The sequence below is a fragment of the Labrus bergylta genome, chromosome 15, assembly GCF_963930695.1.
Source record: "Labrus bergylta chromosome 15, fLabBer1.1, whole genome shotgun sequence".
Taxonomy (NCBI): Eukaryota; Metazoa; Chordata; class Actinopteri; order Labriformes; family Labridae; genus Labrus; species Labrus bergylta.
Genome location: NC_089209.1, coordinates 27,209,068 through 27,224,736, shown reverse-complemented (window position 1 = coordinate 27,224,736; position 15,669 = coordinate 27,209,068). Strand labels below are relative to the sequence as shown.

General features: G+C 42.6%; 1 protein-coding gene across 1 annotated transcript in view; it reads right to left on the bottom strand.

The window, feature by feature from the left end:
* tnfrsf21 (tumor necrosis factor receptor superfamily, member 21) overlaps positions 1-15,227 on the bottom strand; it is a 31,440-nt gene extending 16,213 nt beyond the window's left edge. The window contains exons 1-3 of the mRNA XM_020644022.3: positions 14,670-15,227; positions 7,252-7,963; positions 3,935-4,519 (exon numbers count right to left, since the gene is read on the bottom strand). Coding sequence (XP_020499678.1) covers positions 3,935-4,519; positions 7,252-7,963; positions 14,670-14,696 — 1,324 coding nt within the window. The 5' untranslated portion in view covers positions 14,697-15,227. The remainder of the gene's footprint in view (positions 1-3,934; positions 4,520-7,251; positions 7,964-14,669) is intronic.
* Between the last annotated feature and the right edge of the window lie 442 nt (positions 15,228-15,669).

The window sequence follows — 15,669 nt, the reverse complement described above, 5'->3', positions numbered from 1 at the left end:
CACCTTTAAAAATTGGTCATTGATACCTTTAAGTCCTATAAGCGTGGACACAATCACACAGGGATAGGTTCCATCATGACATGCTCCAACACATTTCAACCCAAGGCTGCCTGAAGGACCAAACAGTGTATGGGTCTTTCCAAGGAAATGTTAAGGGGAAGGTCAGGGAGGATGGTTGTGCACACAAAGTCAGACATCTAGTCGCCTGCAAGCAAACAAATCAAGTTTCTGTGTTGAAGGCATTCAGAAACAGGAGTGTCACAAAGTGAAGAATGTGAAAGCAGTTAACTGATTTAAGATATCTGTTCTGTAGGACTGTTATCTACGCCACATTTCCAATACAATAGTTAACATAGGGCGACTTTCACATGCTGTACCGTAAACATGCATTTCATTCCTATTAACAAACTTTCACTGTTGAGTAGACAAACAACCTTCTCTTCTCCTCTGATGCTGGAAACCTCAACATCCTCATCCTACTTGACCTGAGCGCAGCATTTGACACCATCAACCACCATCAACCACCATTTTTTAACATCAACTGGCTCTGCACTCTCCTGGCTCCTTTCATTCCTCTCTGGCAGATATCAGATCATCAGAATAAACCACGGCAAATCCCCCACTGCTCCTCTCTTCCAAGGTGTTCTCCAAGGTTCAGTTCTCGGATCCCTCCTCTTCATCATGTATATGCTCCCCCTTGGTCAAATCATCCGCCGCCATGGACTTCAGTTTCACTGCTTTACTGATGACATTCAGCTCCACATTCTCACCAAAGCCATCACTCCTGCCACTCACTTTATCCTCACTGACTGCATCATCGAAGTCAAACTCTGGCTTCAAAGGAAACTTTCTCAAAGTTAACTTCATCATTGGTCCCAAATCCCTCATCCCATAACACATAACTTCTCCCCTCTCCGTCAATGTTTCCAACGTGCTCCCTTTTTTTTTTCTGCTGGTCTTCTTCTCACACACTCCCACACATGTGACATCACCATCCCTGGCCTTCATAACCTCCACTGGCTCCCTATCCCCCAGCGTATCCACTTCAAACTCCTCATTATCACCTTCAAATCCCTCCATAACCTGGCTCCCCCCTGACTGTCTGAGCTCCTCCACCGGCACACTCCCACCCGCCCTCTCAGGTCTGCTGATGCAAACCTCCTATGACGTATCAGACCAGCAACTCGGAATTTCTGACTTCCGAGATCAAATGGAACGCGCCATAACCGTCAGTCCTAGGGGGACAGGGTCTTCTTGTCACTCCCACCTTCTGGAACTCACTCCCAAAAAACACTGGACACTCCCCCTCACTCTCCACCTTCAAGAAATCCCTAAAAACTCACCTCTTCAACATCGCCTACAACCACTAACAAACTCTGTTTTTATCCTCCTCTTAGACCATTTCTTCTTGTATTGTTTTCACTTTTGTTTTGTTGAGCGTCTTTGAGTACTCGCTATAAAAGCTATAAAAGTGTAATGTATTTTTTATTATTATTATTAAACCCAAAAATAATCATATGAAGATTTTCTGGGGACAGGCTTATAGAGTTTTGGAAGGCCATGATGGATTTCTTTTTTGCACATATTTTGTGAGTAAAAGCCAGTAAGGGTCAGAGAAGTGAGGACCACTAGTGTAAAGGATCCTGCTGGTTCTATTTCTTGAGCTAATTGCATCTCTCTACAGAAATATTTTAACCTTTAAATTGTATCTATTTCCAATACAATAAAACACACAATGGACAATGGATAATAGCTGCTGGACAAGAGTTTGATGATACTAGTGCGAGTAAACCAAAACTTAAAAAATGCTGGTGGCCATAAATAATAGCATTGAGTAAAGCGAGGGGTCTGCAGAGGTCGGTCTGAAAGGCATTCAACAGAAACGACATAAATATCTGCGTTAATATAACTTATATTTAATGTTATAAAAGAAGACAACTACGTACCTAAAATATCAGGCTAACATAAAAAGATTAACAACACGCCCCCTCAACTAATTTCACCCACCTCATCCCAGAACGAACGAACGAACGAACACACACACACACACACACACACACACACACACACACACACACACACACACACACACACACACACACACACACACACACACACACACACACACACACACACACACACACACACACACACACACACACACACACACACACACACACACACACACACACACACACACAGCTTATTCACTCTCTCCCACTCTACGTTTACTTCTGTCTATGTCCTCGTCTCCCTGTAAGAGACCAGATTGACCCACTAATGTGCCTTGCCAACCAAACAAAGCCCTGATGCAGCTGAAACCAGATTATTCCAGTTCTCTGTGGTCAGACACCGAGGGAGCAGAGAGAGGGTTTTGCTTGGCTTTATCAGTCTTCTACACATAAACACACAGATACACACACACGTGCAGAGTTTCCCAGTTGTTTCAATGGAAAATCAAGAGCTCAGCTGTGGGCTAAAAGGTACCTGTTAACTGCTACAGTGACATCAAAGTGGAGCTTAAAAATGACCAAACACAGAGAGGAAATATAAAGAGGTCTGGCTCTTCATTTAAAGATAGAGTGAGTAAAAGGAAAATAAAGGAGGAGCTACACATAGAAGATAAGACACCTGGTGAAAACAAAGAACAATGGCAGGCTGAGACGCACGAAAGGAGGAGAAAATAAGGTACATACAGTAGATTAGAAGAGAGGGGGGGAAATAAATAGAAATAGGAAGGAGACACTGAGATGAAATAAATGGTAAATGGACTCGAACTTGTTTAGAGTTTGCCTAGTCTTCTGACTACTCAAAGCACGTTTACACCACAGGTCACACCTACACATTCACACATTGAGTCTTACTTCTTTAAGTATTTGGTTACATGGATAAACAACAATCTTTCATTCTGAGTTCACACATTATTCATTTAGTCTGAAAGCTCAATGGGGACCTGAGAGCTGTATGGCAACCTGAGAGTGCGCGGTGGGGGAGTAGATGGTGGCACCACAGCGTGATCATGACCTCTCTTGTGTTATCACTGTCCTTTACACCATGTCTATGGGGGATGATTTCATTACAGAAGGTACCCACAGTGGTGTGATCACTCCACTGCATGGTTCTACACGGCTCAGAGGCAGAACCATTGCATGTTATTACAGAGTCCACGACCTCCTTAATATGAACATCTTAAGTCTTCTGAGATGTTGTAATGTTTGATTGTTCTTTGTACAATAAAATTGCTGATCAAAGCATCACAGGAGAAGCTCCAACTCCATTCGAGTCCCTCTGCACCTTTAAGAAAAAGCTAAAGACCCAGCTCTTTCATGAATACCTACTAACTTAATGATGATGGTCTCCATATTATTGATGATGATGATGGTTGTCACGATTGCTTTTGTTTGATAACGATGACTTATAAGATGGTTTCTATACTGATTAGAGCTCTCAAGAACTGCCGTCAATGTTGTGCTTTGCCTCTGGTCACTTCCTGTCAGCACCTGTGTGTCCAATCAGACTCAAAGCTGATCGTTTACTCTTACTGACATTGTTCCCTTTTTTCTAGATCCTTGCTTGTGTTGTACTTACTCTCTGATGTACGTCACTTTGGATAAAAGCGTCTACTAAGTGAATTGTAGAATTGTAGAAGAAGATGATGTTTTATTTGGAAGGTTACCATGTGTTTGTATAATAGCTGTTTTAAATTGAGTGATTTCCCCATGTTAAGTTGGTTTGTAATGTGTTTTGTGATTCTGGATGACTACATTGGCCAAGTCTTTCTTTTTTAAGAGATGTTTCATCTCAAAGGGACTTCCTGGTCATATAAAGGTAAATGCAATGTCTTGTCAAATGTTGTTAATCCTCCTGGAGGGGTTGGACTAAGTCACTCTCAGTAGAAGCACTCTTGTTGAAAACTAAGTAAAAGCAGTCTTACCCTGACCGTTGGAGTAGTAGATCCACTTCTCTTTGACCTGCGTTACAGGAGCCGAAGCTTTCTTCTGAATGGCCTTCTCCATAATGCTGCTGGGGTCCTGCACGGGGCCCTTCTTAAGCACACGAGAGCTGCGATTCACACTGCAGACCACGATTACCACCAGCACCAGAAGGAGCAGCAGCACTATCATCCAGGGGAGATGCTCGTTGATGTCAAAGTGATGCTGGGGGCTTGGCCTTGGGGATCCCCTGCGGGTGGGTTTATAGTAGCTGGAGATCCCACCTCCACCACCTCTGCTCCCCTGCCCATCTACCTTGCTGATACCTATTCCAACCTTGACTACCTCTCCACCCTCAAAAGCCTCTATCATCCCCCTCTTGCTTGGGTCTGGCACTGGGCTAGAACTAGATTGCTGTTCTTGGTGTATCAGCTGCTTGTGAGGCGGGAGCAGTGGCATCAATGGGGGGTCCCCAATTTGTGGATTGGGAGTGCCATGTTCACTAAGTGGAGGCGTCTCTGCAGGATGGTCGGCTCCAACCAATTTCTCTCTTGATAGTTGAATAGCTGCTGACTTCCTGTAAATTCCTGTGGGGAGAGACAGAACATTGACCAAATTAGGCTGAAGTTGTCAAACATTTTGCAAAATGAAGTTTCATTAAGCCAAAGGAAAAGAAGGAACATGGAACACAGGAACAATTCAGAAATCATAGGATAATTGTGGTTTTTCAAAGTATCTATTTAAGACAGCTGCTATATATAAAGAGACATATATTTGTGATACAGACATCTAATAAACTGAAAATTACAAGCTACGTTAAGATTGGCAGGTAAAGAACCGTTGGGACCATAGACTGTGAATATTAATGTTTGAAGCCTGAGTGACGTCAGCCATCTTTTCCTGCAGGGCGCCCCGGAGGCTCATCGTCAGCAGCCGCCATGATGGAAATCATGTCTCAGCCTAATTTTCAGTCAACCTAATGACAGACTGAGAGCTGGAGCTGAGGTTTTTAATCCTCTTGACGAACTGTTACATCACTCCCACCTGTCAATCAGGTCAGCTACACACCTAACTATGGATAACATGTATCGTTTTCAAAATTCACCCCCCCGTACAGTGTGTGCCCATGATGACAATAACTGATCAGACTGCAGGCGGACACTCGACGAACTGCCGGACTTTGCACTTCTGCATTGGCTTTTTTACAAGACCGGAGGATGTGGCTTGGTAGGGACCCCAACTGATGCAGGACCCCTATGTGTGGGAGAGTTGCTTCTACAAGGTCCATAAAGTCCTGATTATTGGTACAATTACCCCCCTATAACATGGTTATTTGCTATTAAAAAAAATGTTTTTAAGTGTTTGGAATCAAAATGTGAGGTTTTTAATGAATGGTTTATAAAAATGGACTTACATTAAAGAGCCAAACAAAAATCTCTAATATATGTATCTAGGAAAAGAAATGTAGGGATGTGTTGTTTGGCATATATCACAGAAGTTGGTCTGTTTCGTTGGATAGGGAAACAAACGGTTATGATCAATCAATACTAGGGCATCATTAACCGCCATTGATTATGTGTCCTTCCCCTCTCTCTGCTGTACGAGCTGTGCCTAATACAGCTGCTAATGGGATTGATGTTGTGTGATGACAAACAGTCATAAATATGATGCTGCTGTGTAGAATTAACATTTCAGTGGATCCTAAACCCTTTCATCCTCTTGTCAGCAGTCAGGTACTGAGGATTAGATCTTCTCCCTGAATTAATGATTTGGCCAATATTTTAGCGTAATCCAGAAGGCCTGCTTTAAAAGCAAGCACCCTATGCAACCACAGCTGAGCAGATATTCACAGTTATTGTTGCATGTGAGGATCTGCCATCTTGAATATCCAAATATCCTGAACAGATTGTTAAATAAATTTAAGTTACAACCTTCATTTTTTCTCCCCTTTAACAGCACATGACATTCTACAATTCATTTTGCAAACGCTTTAATCCAAAGAGACAAACATCAGAGAGCAAGAACAACACAAGCAAGAGGAGGAAACAACGTCTGGGTGTGCAAAACGAAGAGCTTTAAGTCTGATCGGACACACAGGTGCTGACAGGCAGTGCACTTGTTTTTGTTTTACAATTGAAGTTAATATATTGTCATCAACAAAATGGTCTTGAGGCCAAGATTGATTTTGAGTACTACAACACTACTGTTGACATGTACTGTACAGTATGTAAGCCTTCAAAGCACATTTCACAAGACATCTAAGGTTGCCAGGTTATTTTTGATGTCATTTTAATTCACATGTATTGAATTATAGTACAAGTTTCTTGATTCGTTAGCATTACTAATAAGTAAAAATGGTACCCTACCCTAACCCTTTTATGACTGCTGTGATTGCTATGTGACCTTCCCAGTCTCTCTCTAAACAGTAAAAGAAAGGTGAATGAGTAACATCCAAGACCCACCCACCCCCACTTCCATTATTACAGCACAGACAGGGTGAGACTTAATGGGGTGGGAAGCCATCGATCTCATACAAACACAAACAGCAGTGACAGTATTATAGGTGTTGGGGTCTTTATGTGGGGTCTGTTTAGCTGGAGACTGGCTGACTGACTAAGAGGTCACTGATTTAATGAGTTGAGACAAGAAGAAAAATACAGAGGGAGGGGTTTTTTTAAATTCAGAAAAGGTTAGGAGAGAGGGGGCTTTAAAAGTTGGGTGACGAAGGAAGACAGATATCTCCCTAACTCATCCTGAACACAGTTAGTAACATTCCTGCTGTATTTATGTGTAACATGTCACACATTCTTCCTTTAATGGAAAAGTTGCCTTCCAGTGTCGGTATTCCAGAGACTTGCTTTTGTTTCACCTTTTGTACACTCCTGCCAAACAGAGAAACCTAATGTAGGCTTATTGTAATGTAAGCATATTGGTCATATCCAAGTCATTCTGAGTCCCCATGTAAATGCCTTTACATTAGAGGTGGGGGAAAAAAATGATACAGCATAGTGTAGCCATATTTTGTATGCCGATATTATATCGTCTCATGGCCGCCAAGTATGAATATTTTTATGATATAAGTAGTAAACAGCTAAAAGAAATTGTATCGCAATTCTCAACACATCGCAAAATATTTAAAATCGCTATAATATTGTATTGTAACTCAAATATCGTGATAATATCGTATCGTGGGGCCTCTGGTGATTCCCACCCCCACTTTACATGATGTCATGACAAGTATATCCTTCTCTCTACTGTGTTATGTCAATCTGTAAATGTATCAATCTGAAAAATGTAAAGCTGCCAAAACTGTTCTCACCTTTCAGTGCAGCTCCAGCTGGTGGTAATAGTGATGATGAAGTCATGGGTTCTTCTACGAGCACAGCATGTGTAGGCACAAGTAGGGTGGTGGGTGCCATGGATGTAGATGACGAGGAAAAGGGGACTGTAGAAAGGTTCTGACAGATGTTATCTGTATATTTAGTTCCTGGTGTGATCAGCAGCAGGCCCTGAGCTTGGCAGTCTATGTGGGTTCTACACTTCACCGCTTTGGAGTCCACATCTGAGAAAGTCCCCTTGATGCACGGCTTACAGAGTACGTCCTCTGTTTCACTGCCCCGCTTCTTCAACCTGGTCCCTGGTGGACACAGCGAGTGGAGCTTACACTCTGTGCCCCGATCCCTTGGTAAAAAGCTGTTGGGGGGGCATGTGCAGACTCGGTCCTGGGTGGTCGTGCAGGATTCTTTTTCAACGAAGCCTGCAGGACATGGAGCCCGACAGTGATGGCATTGCTGGACCCCGTTCTCACCGCGGGTAAAGGTGCCTTCAGGGCAGGGGCTGCACTCCCTGACTGCTATGAGTGAACAGTGGATGGAAACATAGGTGCCTGCTGGGCACTTGTCGCAGACCAGCTGGGTGCCAGATTCAGGGTCAGTGTGCTGATAGTGGCGGGGAGAGAGGGGGGGCTGGTCAGCTGGGCTGGTTGGGGTCAAAACCCGGGCTGAAATGTCAACCAGCAAGGTATATAGGAGCTAAAAATAGAAGAAAACGTGAAAGTTAGAAAAATATCTAATGAATGATATTAGTTTTTTAAAGCTGTTGTTATACAAGATGAATCTACAATAGTATAACAATCCTGAACTCTTAAGTTCTTCTTAAGCCTGAACAAAGTCAGATATTTACTATGAGACAGCAGGAAGAAGTTGTGAACATAAGTCAACATTTAATGATGTTTCTTTTAAAAAACCTCTTTGATCTGGTGATGGAGAGTTCATGTGGCTGCTCTATTGCTACACCAAATTCAGAATTAGATTCAGAACAAGAGTCAGTTTCCTCTCAGTCTGCCAATGTATGCATGTTAGCTTAGCAATGTGTAACATTAGCCTACTACTGACTAGTCTGAAGGCATAGATAGCAAAAACTGCAGACTGTGATGTTGAAACTTGTTGTGATTTGAGATCGGGCTGGTGAACCGAAGATGTTAAGAGCTCAGTGTTTTTATATCATTGTAGCTCTAGACCCCAGTACTTCAATGAAGTGAGAAAAGGATTGGCAGGTTAACACACAGAGGCCAACAGGGAAGAGAAAAACATAAAATGGACTAAATGGACTTGAGCTTGTATAGCGCTTTTCTAATCTTCGGACTACTTTTAGCGCTTTTACACAGATGACAGCAGGAGTGTTGCCTAATTGATTATCTCGTATCAAATACTGTTTAAACTTCTTTAGTTACTTCAATACCTCCAGAGGGTTGCCTTTAGGGAAATAAGAATGTGTTTTTAGTAGGCCTTCTGCACCTAACAGACCTCTATAGCCCTTCCTAAGCAGACCAGCAGGATCTCCACAATTTCCAGATAAAGAGCAAAAAGGAGAAGGACAGCATCCCCACAAATAACAGACGTAACCAAGAGCATCATAATAGAGAACAGAGAAGATAGAGGGACAACCAATCCCATCTTCAGTCAGAGATCTAACCCACATACAACTCTACTCTCACTGAGCTGGTACTTCAGACTTCAGGAAGGGCTGTGAAGGGGTTAATTAAGGCCCTGACACACCAAGGAGATGGTTGGCTGTTGGTAGGGATCGTCGTCTTAATTTTTGTGCTGTGTCTGCCTTTGTTCGGCTGATTCGAGGTCAGCGTCGGGGTGGTTGGTGAGAGGAATCACTCTGATTGGCTGTTCAGTTAAGCGAATCAGAACATGAGAAAGAAAAACGGAAGTGACGAAATAAAGTAAACTACTTCAACTTTTTATCAGACATCTCGATTAGAAGTTCCTATATAACGCGTGGTGAGCGACAGCGGTTTGAAAATGGTCTTCTCGTATCACAACAACGGTTTGTTTATCTGCATTCTTCTCAGTCCTCGTCCTCTTCCTGTTTCCCCCTTTTTGGAATGACGATTACAGACTACCGCTGCCTGCTGCCATGGAGAGTTAGCAGAACTTCAGGGTGGTCGAGCAAGACAAAGGCATGGTGAGGCAAGGCTTACAATGATAAATATTTGTGTGTGCATTGAAAAACATTTGTGGATCCTTCTGTGTGCATTCATGAATATTGAGCCTGATCTAACTCCATACAACTAAATTGAACAATAATGATGGAGTGAGTGGACATCCTTGGCTTGCACCCTGCTGTTGTATAAAGCCTTGAGCGTAAACGTCTAACGTTATTTGACCTTAAATTGTAAAAAGATTTAAACAACTCAGTGAAAGACTTTCAAAAAACCTCACTACCAAAACATTCTCAATGGTTGTAACATCTTTTATCAGAGAGCTTTTCTGTGTTCACCTGATGCAATGAAGGTATTAATGTGGTTTCTCTGGGATGGACAGATTAGGACAAACAGCAGATATGAATGGATACATGTCTGTCCTTTACTAATCCTGTTTGCTCTGGATGGACCATTACAGATATGAGGCTGTTAATCTGTTGTCTTTCTAATATTATGTATACTGTAGGTCACAATTTATCAGGCTAATAGGTCAGGAGCTGGAATAGAGGGTTTGGTCTTTGTCAGGTCTGGGTCAAACTACAACAGGAGCTGTGTTCATGTGTGAGGGATTCTTTGGTGATCCCTTCATTTCATCATTCATCATGTTAAACAGAGTAGACGTAAAGGGTCCACATCCATACTGCATGATCTATTGTTTGGTATGGAGAGGATCACTTTCCTGGGTTCCTCTGAGATTATGGGGTCTCCATATATGGTTGCCACATACTTAGAACATTTTGGAAGTTAACTTCTTTTTGAATTTTATTTTTTAACAGATAATATTTTTGACCTTTGCTTCTATTTTGGGGAAAGCTGAAGCGAGACAGGATTTGTCGGGAGAAGAGAGTGGGGTGCATCAAAGAGCCATGGTTTGGAGTTGAAAATGTCGACCTCGACGTACCATACGCTGAGAACTTCAGCATGTGGGACGCCTGCTCTGTCAAGTGAGCGCAACCAACAGCCTGGAAGATCAGGTCAATGATGGACAGAATTGGTATTGGAGGTACTTGATACACTGACTGAACAGTAGTTATCATTAAAGGCTTTATATGTGATTTTTTGATCCAGCAGATGTCGCCCTTGAGCACCAGCATGAAACCAAAACAACTCGCGCTGCATTGTTGTGTTAGCATGCTAATGCTAGCATGGTTGTTCTTTTCATTGAATTACATTTTATATAAAATCCTTCCTTGATCCCTGCCTGTGTTGTACTTACTCTCTGATGTACAATAAAAGCATCTGCTTAGGATTAGGAGCATTAAAATGTATATTCTGTTTTTTATACTGTTCAGTTTTTTTATACATGTGTTTGGACTGTCACAAAAACTTGTTCTGGTATACAGTCTATCAGCCAGTCTAAAAAAAAAAAAACAAGGTGACAGGAGAAGAAGTGGGCTATTGTTATCTATCTTCAGTTCCATCTGGCCTTATTTACTAAAGACCTGGGGAAAGTACACCGGCCTATGAGCTATATTACACACTGTCAAGAGCCACTTCAGTTCACCTGTCAGGGATGTTTCCTACTACAACAACTACTCTGTCACCCTCTCCAGGCACCTGAACAAGGGGCAGTGAGGAGATTTTCAACCCTTGCTAGTTTCATCCCAACAGATAGAACTCAAAGTGTTTGTTGGATCATCAATAATAATATAAGCCAGATTCTCTTGTTACATGGGAGACGGTTACTACACCAATTTTTACAGATCAAGACCAGTCTGTACCAGTCTATGCCTGATGTCACCATACTGATCCTCAGACATTTCCAACATTTCATTGTGTGGTCGGGTTAGGTATACTGTAGTAGTTGTGTTGAATGTCAACTTCCAACCTTTCAAAGAAGGTTACAAATCTTTGAAAAATCTAACATATACACATCAACATACCAGTCCCATCGAGTAAACATGTGCCATATCCAGCCCGCCTCTTTCTAAGACCATTACGTTGAGAGCTATAGTTCAATATTCAAACATTATTAATGTCTGAATTATTTGTATTAGTCCTGTACTTGTTTACATTAGGGGTGGTGTGGATTGTGTTTTGTGTGGTTCCACTGACTCATCTGTAGTCAGAGGGGCCATATTTCATCAGCAGTCCCTCCCTGCCTGTAATTCTATCTGGAGCAGGAGGAGGCCAGGCAGCACCCTGTATGCTGCATGGTGGGCACTGCAGCAGATGTACAGCTCATACGGTGACATGTGGCTCAATGTGAAACTCTTTTAATTCCCATGTTTATTTTCATTTATCTTGTATAGACATGAAACTTACAAACATCAGAGACTGATGTTCTACTATCTGAGCAAGAATCAAAAAAGGAGGAAAGGGAGACATTTACTGTTCACTGTTGATCACACATCTGTAACATACAATCTTATATTCCACAAAACCTCTTGTTTTTTATAACGAGGATAGTGGAAGAGCTTTTAGGATCATTTCTTTGTTGCTTGCTGTCATCAAAACTCCTACATCTTCATTTTTCCCCTTCAGTCGTTTCATTTCTTTCTTCTGTTTTCCATTGTAAGAAGAACTGACACCTGCTGTTCTGCTTGTGGTGAAGACATCTCCTAACCACAGAATTCATTTTGATAAATCTTTAAAAAAACAAGTCTTTTGATTTTATAACGCCATATGAAAACCTTCAACGTCTGCCTAAAGTTTGAGCCTCGGGAACACAGAGTTATAGCTCCATGACTCCCACTCGATGGCACTTAACTTGTGAAATGTGATATTGACAACAGAAAGGGGTCAATCTGAGTGCTTGCACATTTCATAACACCCCTCTAAAATAAGCAGTTAACATGCACATGGACAGACGGGCTGCATACACCCTGTCAACAACTGGGAAGAGCTGTCTGTCTGTCTGCAGTACAACTACACACATGTCATTAAACCTCTGACAGTTTAGTAGAAACAAGGACTTAAAGATGGATCAATACTGTTAATGCAAAAGAAATAATAGATCTTCAGGAACAGCTTCATAAACTCCACATGGTAGATCCTGCAAACAATCAAGCTAGTGTGTGTGTGTGTGTGTGTGTGTTACATAATGATGTGTCCATAAAGACAGTTGGTAGCTACTTGGGTGGGATGTTTGTGTTGGTTTGTCTGTGGCAGATTTCATCAAGTTGTAATTACTGTCAAATTAAAGTACGGCCCACTACACAGAAACACACACCAACACACTAACACACACACACATAGGCAAACACAGGCACGCAAACATACACGTGCACTTCACCATCAACTTTCTCCATCCCCCCTCCCCCCCAAACAAACAAGAACACGACTGAAGCACCTGTTGCTGTGTGTCCTCAGCTCTGTTTGGAGTCAGTCGCCCTGAATTCATCTCTGACAGAATCCAGCAACATTATTACAGTAAAAGTTTGACTTTACTTCTACTGACAGAATCTACTTAACACAGCTTTGGTTTGTGTTGTCTTCTTCATGTGTTTTCTAAGTTGTGGGAGCTGAGTTATAAGTTACACTTATGGAACAATAGTCTCCGATGTTGAGGCTTCAGGGCCTGCTCCTGAAACAACCCTCTGGTTATTACCATAGCAATGACAGACGAGGGCTACACCGACGTCAACGGCCAGTCTTGAATCATCAGAGCGCCTCAGACCCTGCACGTGTTGAACCCTGTTTGTACGATGATCAGGGAAGCATTTGACTCATAGGTGAACCCGCGTAGGCCCAAATCCCCCAAGTCCACCTAAAGCCTAAGACTGACCCTTGTCTTTAATGGGATAATTAAATAATTATTTTTATCTGTAAAGTATTTTCCAAACCAGTCTTTTGTGTCCATGATTGATGTCCTGATGAACTAGCTGTGTAATAAGTGGAGTAATGAAGTGAGGGGTTGTTAACGTGGAAGAAGCCCTTCAGGGGGAGACGAGACCCCTCGGCTTCACGACGGGGTCAACCTGTTGGGGTTCCACATTAACAACACCCTCACTTCACTACAATGCTCACCATACATGATCCCTCACATAATGAATATGATGAGGTGCAGCCGTGGTGAGTTTTGGTCGTCACCAGCTGAAGGAACAAACTGTTTCATTGTTCCCCTCGTGATGTCGTCCTGAATATCAGGTCCGCTGTGATAATGTGCTGATGTTCAGCAAATCACTCCCTCTGGTGTGATATCAATGAATTGCGTGAACAGATCCTAAACTGTGATAAACTCATTCTTGTTGTGTATTTCATTAAGGGTGTGATAAAGAAAAGGAACATGTTGCCTAATAAACCTTACAGTTAAATAAACCCTTTCCTTGCTGAGTTATTTTTTTCTGAATGTTACCGACGATGTTTAAAGACTTTGTAAAAAAGATAAAGATCATGTTTTCCCATTATCTAATAACTCAAACCATTATCCCAGCTCTGATACCAATCCAAAGTCTTCTTTATCGTTCATCTGTTCATCCTCAACGCTGACCCGGAACCTGTTTGTTTTGTGCTGATCCTGAACATGGGTCAGTATGTTATCAAGAACAGAAATCCTCTCCCTCTCTGTCCTATGTATCACTTCCTGTCATCAACTTTCAGTGGAAATGTAAACCAAGGCCCATCAGGTCTGTGCCCTTTGAGACCCATCCAGCATTTACAGACCTGAAAAATAATAACTGATAGATATAATCAATGCACATGCTGATGTTTGTCCATCAAAGACACACCTGTATTAGTTTCAGTCTGTTTCTTAACCAGTAAAAATCCCCTCACATGGTGATAGATGTTCATTAGAAATGTGGTGAGAAAGACTATTTTTCTTTAGATATTTGGTGGCTTATTGGCCACATGGTCTCTAATCACACACTTCAACATTATTAAATCATATTTTATATAAATATTAAGACACTCAGTGCTCCTGACAGTCGACATGGAAGAAGTCAGTTGACTTGACATTTCCAGTTGTTTGGCCGACACGGATTGTATCAGCTAAATAATAGACTGCTGTGTGCCCTCTCTTTGTCCATCCCTCTGTGGGAGAGACTCTTTTGTGTTGTTGTTAAAGGCCTGCTGAAATGAACGACACGCTGATGGCGTTTGAACCCTAAACAACAAGATCATGTCCTGAGTTTATTTCACAGTAAAAGTTGTGCAAGTCAAGACCATATCGGATTCTTGATTAGAAGTTCAGTCTGGGACGAAAAAAACAGGCACTGTCCCTTTAAATTGAGAATCTTGCAGAAGAGTCCTTGGTATAAAGAATGAAAACAGGCAGATGAAATGAAGCCTAAAGGACTCACCACTGCAGACACACACATGGCAGGCATGGTCCTGATTCAGAAACTGCAGATAAAGGGTCACAAGTTGTTTCCTTGAGAGACACTTTTCATCTGGAGCTGTGTCTAATCATCATCACCATTATCCTCTTCATTTGACTGGAGGAGAGAAACCGAGCCGGGCTCTGGTGCAGCGCCACTCTCAACTGCAGTGTTTAGTAGTCCGTGTCTCTAGTTGGAGCGGACTCCGGTGATGAGGGTTCAGGGCTTGGTTCCGAAAGAAGGCTCTGGTAATTTCCATATCGATGATGGATGAGGGCAAACACCGGGATCAGCGCCTCGCCCAGTCCTGGGTCGCACTGTGCAGTGCGGCTCTCCTGCAGCGCTGCAGAGCGCCTCACATACTGCCGCGGTGACGTACAGGCAGAGGGGCGGGGCCTAGCGACGAGCCTCAGCCAACGGGAGCTCTTGAATAGTCCTGCACGTGTTGAGCCCGGTTTGTATGGTGATCGGGGAAGCAAGCATTTGACTCCAAGTTGAACCCAGCAGGCCCAAATCCCCCATGTCTCCCTAAAGCCTGAAACCGTAATGGTAGTGTGCTCTGCCTGAGCGCCAATCCGTGACGGTGTGAGGTGCCATGGCTTTAAGTAAACAATTGGGAAATATGGTGCATTCATGTGGTGTCGGACAAAACGAAAAAACGAGCACACGAACACCTGCTCAAGTTGGAACAACAACTCTGAAACTCGGAAAGGAAAGAGGTGCCCGACTTCCCGACTAGACGTCATAATCGTCATCAGGTGGGGGGCAAAATATGTTATTTTTAACGTTAACATACTTTTTATTAATTCACGTATTGCACATCAACTTTCCTACTCGGAAAACTTTGACCACCGGAGCAGCACCTGAACGCAGCATTAGATAGGCGGACACACTGTCATGACATCACACATTGCCAGTAAACAAGATGCGCCACTATGGACAAAGACAACCCCTCCAGTAGCCTGTGACCTATAGGCTGTTT